The sequence below is a fragment of the Buteo buteo genome, chromosome 2, assembly GCF_964188355.1.
Source record: "Buteo buteo chromosome 2, bButBut1.hap1.1, whole genome shotgun sequence".
Classification (NCBI taxonomy): domain Eukaryota; kingdom Metazoa; phylum Chordata; class Aves; order Accipitriformes; family Accipitridae; genus Buteo; species Buteo buteo.
Genome location: NC_134172.1, coordinates 73,170,196 through 73,181,129, shown reverse-complemented (window position 1 = coordinate 73,181,129; position 10,934 = coordinate 73,170,196). Strand labels below are relative to the sequence as shown.

Sequence of the window (10,934 nt, the reverse complement as noted above, 5' to 3'; positions counted from 1 at the left end):
TATTTTCTAAGCCACTCTGGATTTCCTTCTGTTATAACTATTTAAATAATTTCAAATAATTTGGTTGAATCTGGTTTTCATTTTGAAAAGCGTGAATCAAGGCATCAAGTAGAAGGTTATTTTTTTCCTGTGTCCTTCCTTCAGATACTGCTTTTAAAGTGGAGCTGCTATGTATCTAGATAAATATATATTTATACACCTATTGTGTGTATCCTCTCTATTGTCAACACAAAGCCAGATGTTTACAGCATGCACTGTCCCACACTCATGCCGTAACAGCAACACACTATTTCTTTGAAAGTCTTTCTCATCTCCAGACTCCGGAAAGCATAAATGAGTGGATCAATTACTGAGTTGCACATTATCAAGACCAGATAGGTATTGAAGTGTGAAGTGTAGCAGATGCAGTATGGATTCATTGGGCAAGAAATGATGAGAATGAGGTGAAGGAAGAAAGGTGCCCAGCAAACAATGAAGACACCAAGTAATATAGTGATGGTGACAGCTCCCTTCATGCAGGTACGCTGGTAGGGCACCCCATCCACAGGGAGGGCTGCAATCCGCTTAACGTGCAGGCGTGCAAACAAGAACATGTGAACATAAAGGGAGGCCATGAGAAAGAGCATGGTAAAGAACATGGTGATGAGACAGACAATGACAGTTTTGCTTTCTGAGTAGGCAATGAATATGATGCCACAGATGATACAAGCAATCCAAATGACCACAATCAGGGTTAAAGCTTTCTTCACAGTCATGATGCTGTGGTAACGGAGAGCATAGAAAATAGTTATGTACCTGTCAATGGCTATAACCAAGAGGTTGCAAATTGAGGCTACCAAAGAAATACAAATCATTGAGTCAAAAACATTGTCCATATGCTGAATAAAGTGGTCATCAATGATCAAATAGCCGTTGCTCAGGATGGCAATCATGATAGTCTCCAAGGCATTTGACATGCTCACTAACATATCTGCCACAGCCAAGCTACAAAGGAAGAAATACATGGGAGAATGTAGGTTTCCATTCTTCAGCACTGCAAGAATGACAAGGATGTTTTCCAGAAGGCTGATGATCCCTAAAGTCAAGAAGACCTCAGCTTTTATGAAGACCTGCTCACAAAATCCATCGCTGCTTCTGTTGCTCAGAGTTGAGTCATTGAAGTCTTCAGTGACATTAAGCAGCACAGGCTGAAATGAAAAGGCAAAGTGTGTGGTATTCATTGTCAGCAAAGGGGTTGAATTCACAAGTGATTATGGACTGATAGAGCACAGGTTTAAAAAAAAAGAAAAAAGAAGGGGAGAAAAAAAAAAAGGAAAAGGAGTCCTTCCAAGTTGCTGTGCACATGGGAGGGAATCGAGCAGGACTTTTCTTTAGTCACTTTTAGAAGTAGAAACATAAAAAAATCAGCATTTATAGTGAGTTTTGCATCAGTCACAGGCTGCTCTTCTCATTTATAAGAAAGTGAGCTTCAAATCTTGCAGGCATCAAAGAATTTCCTCTGAAGGGAAAAAGCAGCAGCAGCACATTGCTGGTTCTAGCTCTCCTGATGATTAAAAGCAGGGAGTTTTCTCATCTGCTATCCTCTGCTGGGGCTAGTGCAGGTTTGTTGCCAGCATGTTGCAGCTCAGCGAAGCATCTGTTGCTATTTCAGTGGCAAGAAAGGCAAAGAGAACTAAGGGATTTATACATGCATGAAAGAAAAACCAACTCCTACTACATCCTCCGTGCAGAGCATTGGCCATTAGAGAGCAAGCACCTTTCTGACTGACAGCTGCAAACACCAGGTACCGCATCCCCACCGCTGGCTCCACCAGCAGATCCGAAACGGTCTGGCGCCCTCTGCAGATAGCGAATTCGTCCGAAAAAAAGGGATTTTCATCCAGCCAAACTTTATGCCTGTTCTCGGCAGCCGGGTCCTGCCCGTGGGAGTGAGCAGGGGCAGGGACCTGGGGGGGGTGGGGATGGGTGTTCAGGGGCAGGCAGGGGGCCCCTACGCTCTCCTGGCCTCTGCTCCTCTCCTGCCCAGAGCCAGAGCTCCTCTTGCCTGGTTCGAACGAGCTGACTGAGCCCTGAGCTGAATCCAGACAGTGCCTCCCTTGAGGATGTCCTGGGCTCACCTGGGCTTTGGACCTCGCGATTAAAGGCAACCACCTGAGGGTGAGCTGTACCACAGATGGGATGCGGGTGCAAATCGTACGCCCGCGATATAGTTGCTGGGGTGCTCCAAAGGCTGTCATTAGCTGTATAACGTTGGTCTCATCAGAGACAAGCTCCCAGGGATTTCATTCCTTGCCCAGAAATGGTTTGGGATTTGTTTGTTTATTTTGGTTCCGAAATTCCTTGCTCACAAGTGAAGCAAAGTGCAGGTGTGAGTCTCCACACCACGCTCTCTCTGCATCATGACTCTCCACCTCTGCTGAAGGATCTTAGTCAGCCTAAAGGCTTAACCAGCTCTTGCAAGTTGATCTTTCCCCTCCCCCCCCCTTCTCCCTGTCTGCAGAAGTGTACTATGTTGTACTGGCAGAGAAGGGTCATCCCAGGAGGGCCAGAGGCTCAGCTGCTTATTAAACCAGTTACACGGAAGTTAATTTGTAGCTGAATTCAATTTCCAAACCATCTCTGGCAGCATTCGTTTCAAGGACAGTTCTTCAAGTTGAATTGCCTCAGTTAAACCTTCCTCCCCCCTTCCTCCCCCCTTCCTCCCCCCTTCCTCCCCCCTTCCTCCCCCCTTCCTCCCCCCTTCCTCCCCCCTTCCTCCCCCCTTCCTCCCCCCTTCCTCCCCCCTTCCTCCCCCCTTCCTCCCCCCTTCCTCCCCCCTTCCTCCCCCCTTCCTCCCCCCTTCCTCCCCCCTTCCTCCCCCCTTCCTCCCCCCTTCCTCCCCCCTTCCTCCCCCCTTCCTCCCCCCTTCCCCCCTTTCCTCCCCTTTCCCTCCCTTTCCCTCCCTTCCCCTCCTTTTCCCCCACTTCCCCCCCTTTTCCCCCTTTTTTCTCCCCTCTCTCCCCTCTCTCCCCTCTCTCCCCTCTCTCCCCTCTCTCCCCTCTCTCCCCTCTCTCCCCTCTCTCCCCTCTCTCCCCTCTCTCCCCTCTCTCCCCTCTCTCCCCTCTCTCCCCTCTCTCCCCTCTCTCCCCTCTCTCCCCTCTCTCCCCTCTCTTTTTTTCCTTTTTTAATACTATTGCCCAGTTCATGAGAATGGACAATTAATGTTGGTCTGGTTTCCTTGGTAGCATCTCCAATAGCCTGAAGCCTTCTGATCTAACTGCTCTTGAACTTTCTCATCATCCCTTAAATCTCTGAAAAGTCCTTTGTTCCTAAGAGTAGATGCTGGGTACATGGGACTGCTCTGATATCAGACCTATTTGGACAAAGGTTCGTCTAGTAACCTTCATGGGCAGTTCGTGTGAACACAGAGCTGAGGAATGAGTTGGTCTGACCCAGCGTGTTACTGGTTTGCTGGGTCTGTCTCCAGCATTTCAGCAGGCCCATGCACCCTTGGGCACCTGTACTAGAAGAGCTGCCCAGCTAGACATCTCTGTTGGAGAAATGAAACAAATTCCCATGTGCCCTTTCCTTTCTTTACTCTTTCAAAAGTAATCCTGCTCCCCAGCAGCTGCTTTTTCTCACAGGAGCCCACCATGACTGATCTTAACTGGAATTGTACTGATCTTAAGCCTGTGCAGGACCAGGGAGATTTTCAGTTATCATATATTAATGGGCAAACATAAGGTAGGTTTCCCTTGCACATTATTTACTCACACTATAACTCTGTAGTGAATTTTCTTAGTTTCATTTTTTTGCAAGCACTCACTGATGTCTGTATACTTCATGACTCATGTTTTTGCAGAAGTACTTTAGAATCAAAGCCATACAGTGTCTTGTACACTAATGTTTGGGGTTTCTATTACAGGTTTGTTAGCTCAAAAATTCACAAATATTCTTCAGTTTCATTTTGAGCCCACAGAATTATTATCATGCACCCATAATTCAATACCAAGAGGCAACAAATCTCAAATTCAAACTCCACATGATACCTTTACAAGGATGATATCCAGTGCGAGTAATTTTGATCTGAAGAAATAGCTGGGGACTTGCCCACCAAATAGTCCAGAAACATTTTAAAGATCCTAATTGGTCTCTCAAAGTTTCTCCCTAAATTCACAGTGATGTAGTTGAAAGCAGGTAGATTAAACCAACAAACCCTCTCTCCCATGCCTCTAATCCCATGGCAGGGAAAAGATATTCCCTGTCTTCAAGTGTAGCAGTTTTAGATTTAAGCTTAGAGTGGCTATCTTTATTTTGTGGAGTGAGCCCCAGTTGCTTCTTGCCAGCTTTCTTGAGCCGATGGAGTGCACTCAAGGTAGTGATTTCAAGACATAATGACTATCGCTGGCCTTGTAAACATTGTCTTTCCAACTGAGGAGGAGCCCGCCTTTGCAAGGCTGGACAGATGTCCCTCCCAGCCAGCTCTGTCCTTAGGTACTGTCTTGTGAAGTGGCAGGTGGAGATTGTATCCTCTCGGGGTGAGGACAGGATCAAAGGCAGAGCTCCCATTCATGGAGCAGAGCTCACCCTGGAGGAATAGCATCCTTCTGGGCTTGGCTCTGGATTACCTGGTGATGGAGGGGTACTTATATTTTAGGCACCCACATATAAACTAATTCATAGGAGTGCTTTGCCATTTACATTCCAGTCCTGTCTTCCCCATTTGGTTAAGTCTCAGCAATATACTGCATTAGTCCTGTAAATATCAACTCCAGAATCCTCCATTCCTCGTTGCCACGCTGTTTCAAAAGACCACTACAGATTTCCCCACCTCTCAGCTGCATCTAAGTCATTAAATATGTTGCATTGTGAATTTCTGAATGTATCTGACAGCAGGAATCAAGCTACCATTTGCACTGAGATGCAATTTGAAGTGGAAATTGAATGTTATATACCAAAGTGGATTAATGGCACTATTAGCTTTGCCATTAAGTGCTAAAAATAGTGGGCTAGAGCCTCATGTATCTGATTGCAAGCTCAAACTGACTCTAATGTCTTTGCAAAAATGGGAAGAAGCTGTGCTTCCACAAAAGACAGCAACATGTTAGGCATTATTTTCAAAAGGTGTAAGGGCATGTCTCTGCTCAGCATTGGAAAACCTATGTGGTCTGAAATTTTGCAATATATTTTGCAATGAAATATAAATTGTGACCCCTCAGCTGTCAGTTCCTGCTTCATTTCCAGAGACACAGTTAGTGATTGTGTCCTTTGCAGTGCAAAGTAGACAGGTTGCTTTAACATCCAACACAGTGTTGCAGTGGATTTCTGTCCTGGCAATTGCTACATTACATCTGAGGAGTGGCAACTTATTAAAATGTACTAAAATGATGGTAGGCATTCATATCCTCAATGTCTTAGATAGTGAAGTCCACTTGTCTTGGGTAGGGGAGCAGAGCCATGGCGATTGTTGCAATCCAGGGCATATAAAATGAAATAATACTTGGTTTAGGTCCTTCCTCCACTAAAACCTGGTGAAGAGAAGACTGGAAAGTTAGAGATGTGAGACGTCTGTGTGTACTCCCCAAATTTTGCCTTGTGCATAGCTGTTCCCACCTCTTACACCCAAGGCATCAAGGGAGAACTTTAAACTGCTGCCTGGGATGTGCTCAGGACTCTTGTTCAGAGGAGATCCATGATAGAAGTCATGCAGGTTGAGTGGGATGAGCCAAGGTGTTGGATCTCTGGGCTTTGCTGGGTCGTGGTGAGCTGGTAAGCTCACGGCACATCTGAATGTTTCATTGCAACTCTGTTAAAGTACAGAAAGTGTCATCTGTTTTAAATCAATGAGGAAAATACCCTTCTCACCTCTTGTCTTGGGCTCTGCAGTCCATGATTAATGTTACATTTCATAGCCTTCTCTCCAAGTGTTGTGAGAGTATGTTTATTTGACACCCAGGGAGCGGTGTCGTCTTTCTGCTGTGTTCTTGTTTATTCCCTGGACCCAAAAAACAAACTCACTGTTGAAATTATCAACATTGTTTTTTAATCTTGTGGTGTGCTAAATGAGAGAAGTCCTTGGTTTCTGTCCCTGTAGTTGCTATGCAACTGTCATCTATTCTCTGTAGTTCCTGACGCCATGTTTAAGTCAGCAGCAGCTGGGGCCATGGGTCAGAGGAGAATAGGTGCATGGGAAGGGAAAAACATCTCTTGCAGCATTAGGTTCAGTCCCTTGCTGTGTCAGCGATCATTGATAATTAAATTGCCGCCTTCTCATATTTTATTCTTTCAGCTTCCAGCCCCACATCCCTGAACTGTACTGTTCCTTGTAGATGGAGAGGAATCTGTGTGTTTCACCAATTGGCATGACTTTGATTCAGTTAGACTATCATATTTGTAATCAAATAGGTGGTAAAAATCTCTGGTTTTGGCCTCCAGAATTACCCTTCTCTTTTTCTGATTTTTTTGTTAGTATATTTCTTATGATGTGTCTTCACACACCCAAAAGTTTATAGAGGCAAGGGCTGATTTTTATACTTGTTTTACTTTGTGTTTTACTATGAGAACTTAACCTCCTATACTCTGATTCTGAGCACAGCAGCGCTCTTCAGCCTCCAGAGTGATTTCCTGGAGGTGGATTGTGGAGATGGTCTTCAGCGTCTCGCTTAGCTGAGCAATAGAAATCTTTCGAAATGCACCTGGAGTTCAAAGCTTGTATTGGTTCTATGCACAAATACCAGCACCTGGGTAGACTGCTACAGTTAAACCCAATTCTTTAAACAAGTCTGACCTAAGACAGTTTTTACTGAGGGAAACACCCTTCTGTGTTTTTATAAACAATAATTTAAAAACCCATAAAAATGAAAAGTTTTAGCAGCTTGAAGGCCAGATTGCAAAAATAAGCATTGAATTTCATTATGAAAATACCTCCCTAACCATGGAGGCATTTGAACTCAATCAGCACCAGCGTTTTGACCCTGAAGATTTCAAGACACTAAAGATTTCTGCATGTCTCAGATTTGGCCGATAGAGCTCCTTGTGCCTAAGCCTGATGAAGATCTGTAAGCCAGCTGGACAGACACCTGCAGGTACTCTCTCCTCACTATACTCTATACCTGTGACCAGTTTTGACAATACTTGGCAGCGGCCATCTCCTTTTAGAATGGGTTCAAAGGAAAATGCCTCTTTGCTGTTTTGTATTCTGGGCTACTGATTAGAGCTCTTGCCCAGGATTTGCAAGACCTAATTTCCATTCCTTTCTTTGCCTGAAAAGATGAGACAGTTTATCTTCAGGTTCATGTTTTCATGTATCACCAGCATAAGCCTTGATTTGTCAGGGTTTTGCCCTGTACTTTCAGGGCAGCATAGAGCTCTGTGAACTAGCAGACCATTTCTTTTCTTTAACAGTATCCTCTAATATACACTTGCCATCACCTTATGTGCCAATGCCAGGGCTGTCCTTCACTACCTAAGGCTTCCAAACTTAAAATTATTATCTAGTCCATGAACCTGTAATATTGGTAATGAATGTTTTGTATGCTTCATTGCAGGCAGATGGATCCATAGAAGGATCATGAGAAGCCCTTCTAAAATGTCAAGGCAACCCACCCCAAGCCCACAAAGATGAAATGGGTAAAATGTGGAAATTAGATCTATCAGGATGTCTCTTACTAAGGAGGCTTTCAGTCATGTTCATTATCTTATTATTTTACCCTAAACCCCCTCTCTTTCTTTGAAAAAAAGCTGTAAATAAGAGGATGTCAGCACAATTAATGAAATGTTGGCTGTGATGAAGTCAAAGGAAAAGATTTGGCTGGTTTAACTACCAGCAGAAATGAACCATTTTCTTCAGTAAAAACCTCAGTCATGTTTTACAAAGCAGTTAATATTGTAAGGTTTCTTTTTTTTTTAATGTTATTATTGCTCAGTTTTTTCTTTACTAGTTAAACGGTTTAATCTTCAGGGAAAGGTAAAGAGAAAGTAACATCTACTGCTAAGTGTGGATAATGGAGTTTTCTAGAGAGAATTCCCTTGTGAGGTTGTTGAATGAAAAAGCTTGTTTAACACTTGTCATTAGAGTCAAGCTGATAAATGCATATAATTTTGCTTTATTTTCAGTCTTTTTCAACAATAGTTTGTGCCAGACAAAATTGGAAAGTTTAAAGGAAGTTAGAGGATAATAAACAGATGGTTGCTCCCATGCAGCAGTTAATTACTATTCTCCTGCTGTTCCAAGTAGCCAAAATCGTAAGTGAAATACTCTTGAAGACCTCTCCTCAGTTTTATTCTTTATGGGAAAGGACTTAACAGATAAAATATTTTATCTTAGCAAACCAAAGTACATGGTGTTTGAATTCTGTGCCCATTTTGAATTCTGGAGTGCCCATTACTTCACAGGCTTTGATTTGGAAATATCTGTAAACATGTGCTTTAATTCATCATCTGGGCACTTCATGATGGTTACTTAGCTCTCTACTGACATGCGGAGTTATTCTATGCTGAAGACCTGCCTTAGTAGAGTTTTAGTTTTTGATAATAGAATACTTGACAAATGCAATAAATTAAACTTCATATCTTATTCATGAAATGACTTGTAGATCATAAACCTCTCAAGTACTGACTTAGTTCAAGAAAAAAACCTGTTTAGTATTTTTCACTGAAATCATGAAGATATCACTGGTTATAATAAATAGTGAAAGTGCAGTTTGGACTGTTTTTTACTTGGAGATTATCAAACTCCAACAAAACTGGAAGTAGAAGCCTCACAAGAATCTCTCAAAGAGGACATACAATGACACTGCTGTAAACACTCAGATGATCAAGCGCTGTCTACTGAAATGCTGTGCTTTTCTTGAATGACTTAGGGTAACAGCTTTCTAAGAGCATTTTTAGTACTATCACATTCACAGACTGCAGAATCACTTGCAATATTAGATATCAGATGCAAAATTGGAAAGATTTCAGTTGTGTCCTTCCAAGAAGTTGTAGTTCATACACTTCACAGTTATATCCACAGATAATAACATTACTTTATAGTTGAGGCTCACTATGATCTGAGGCAAGAATGGATCTGGCATCAGCTGAGGTCAGTGGAAGTTGCATACGTCTGTACCAGATTACTGGAAGAGATTTTCATGTTGGAAGAGTAGGTCCTCACTTGATACAACCAACTGAAACCCTGGTGAAGCAGAGCACTAGCAGTTTGCATCATTTAGGATCTGACCCACCGAATTTTCTTTCAACCCTGGCTGGAGTAAAAAGCACCAGTACTGCAGATGAAGAGGCGGCCTGCCAACCTTTGTGCTGAGTGAGGAAAAGGAATATGTAATAGTGGTTGCAATGAGGTGGCTTTCAAATGAGTGTTTCTATAATTTCAGCCAGTTAACATGTTAATTTAAATGGACTCAACTTTTGGACATTATATGCAATTTCCCTTCTCACCCAAGGGTAAAAAGGAGACAAAGCAGACCTGATTGCAAAACACTTACCAGCACCTGCAGGTATGTTGTCATATTCAAGAGATTTTAAGTGCTTTAGACTAATGATAATCAGTATCAGTTTTGTCCTCTCATTTACAGGGTGAAAGACAAGCAGACATGATTGAGCCAGCTGCATTCTGCTATTCAGCTTCACCAGTGCCAACAATCCCTGGAATATCTTCCTCATCTCCCTTGTCTTCATAAATCTCATTGCCCTGCGGTGCTGGGGCTGAGCAGTGGGTGCATTTGGCCTTTTAAAGCCTAATAACCTAATGCTGCTGACTGACCTAATTCCTGGCACTATAGATTCCTGTAAGACTTTGGAGACTGGCAAGCTTTAAAGATGATTTTACTGAGCTGTCAGATGCTGTGGGTGGATGGATATTGGGAGAAATTTTTCTGCTGGTGCTTAGTGCGCTTCAATTTCTTGCTGTACTTGGAGTCCAGTGTTGCTTCCTTGCAGACAAAATACTCATACAAGAAGGACAGACCCAACCCCCCGCCCCAACCAGAATGAACCTTTTTTCCTGATGTTCCCACTCCTTACATGCTAGAAATGCTGTGCCTGTCACCAGCTACTCCTAGATCTGCAGAAGTATCAGTTTCAGGCTGTTTAAAATGATGTCTACTTGCAAGTCTGCCTATTTGTGTGTAGCCCCATGTGAAGATTGCAAAGGAAACATCCTTGGCTGACTAAGCCATCTTAGGGGGAAAAAAAAAGAAGGAGGAAAAAGAAAGTGGGGAAGAAAGTCGCACAAGTGTTTACTTGGTTGTCAGTTCACATTTCAGCATACGGGATTTTCCTGAAATCAGTCGGAAAGGCCATGGTGTGGGTGCTTTCCTCTTTCTAGCTGCAGAAGAGGGCTCCCATAAGACTGCCACTCTCTTAGAGACAGTGATAAGAGCTATCTGAACCTATCCTTTAATTTTAATTACCAGTTAGGTCTAACTTTTGCCTTGTTAATTTGGTCCAAGGATTTCCTCTTCTGCTCCTTGTGTTTGGAAGATACTGTCCTATGGTTGTAAAAAATTCAGCTTCAGTGCTTTTATCTGCATTGCTTTTTGCAAATAACTTCTCGAACAGAGTGAGGCAATCCTTACTTATTTCTTAGGCTTTACGGCTAACTAGGAGTAGCAAAGGCCCGTGTCCATCTATTAAACCAACCGCATGTGCACAATCATACTGCCGCCCTTGGAGATGTTGTCCTTCAACAGTAAAATGGGACTTAAAGGCTCTTCAGGGTTAGAGAGAGTCCCTTTTCTAGATTCTGAAATTTGCAATATGAGCCAGTTTTTTCGAGTAATGTCAAACTACAGAGTGTGAATATGGACTATTTTCTGTTAGAAACAGAATCTTCTTCATTTTGAAAGCAAAATATATTTGGAAAGCAAATATGGTTCATGAAACCTTGTATCCATTTATTATGGAAAACAGAAGTGACAAGTAGTTAGTCTCATACCATTTCTTGTTCCTTCCTT

The 10,934-nt window shown here is 42.9% G+C and overlaps 1 protein-coding gene across 1 annotated transcript; it reads right to left on the bottom strand.

The window, feature by feature from the left end:
- Positions 1-242: 242 nt before the first annotated feature.
- MC3R (melanocortin 3 receptor) lies at positions 243-1,708 on the bottom strand. The gene has a single exon (XM_075022579.1). The coding sequence runs from the start codon at positions 1,218-1,220 to the stop codon at positions 243-245; it is 978 nt and encodes a 325-aa protein (XP_074878680.1). The 5' UTR covers positions 1,221-1,708.
- Between the last annotated feature and the right edge of the window lie 9,226 nt (positions 1,709-10,934).

What these genes read in the sequence shown, in the direction of transcription:
- MC3R (XM_075022579.1), bottom strand. Translation starts at nt 1,220, where the DNA reads ATGAATACCACACACTTTGCCTTTTCATTTCAGCCTGTGCTGCTTAAT.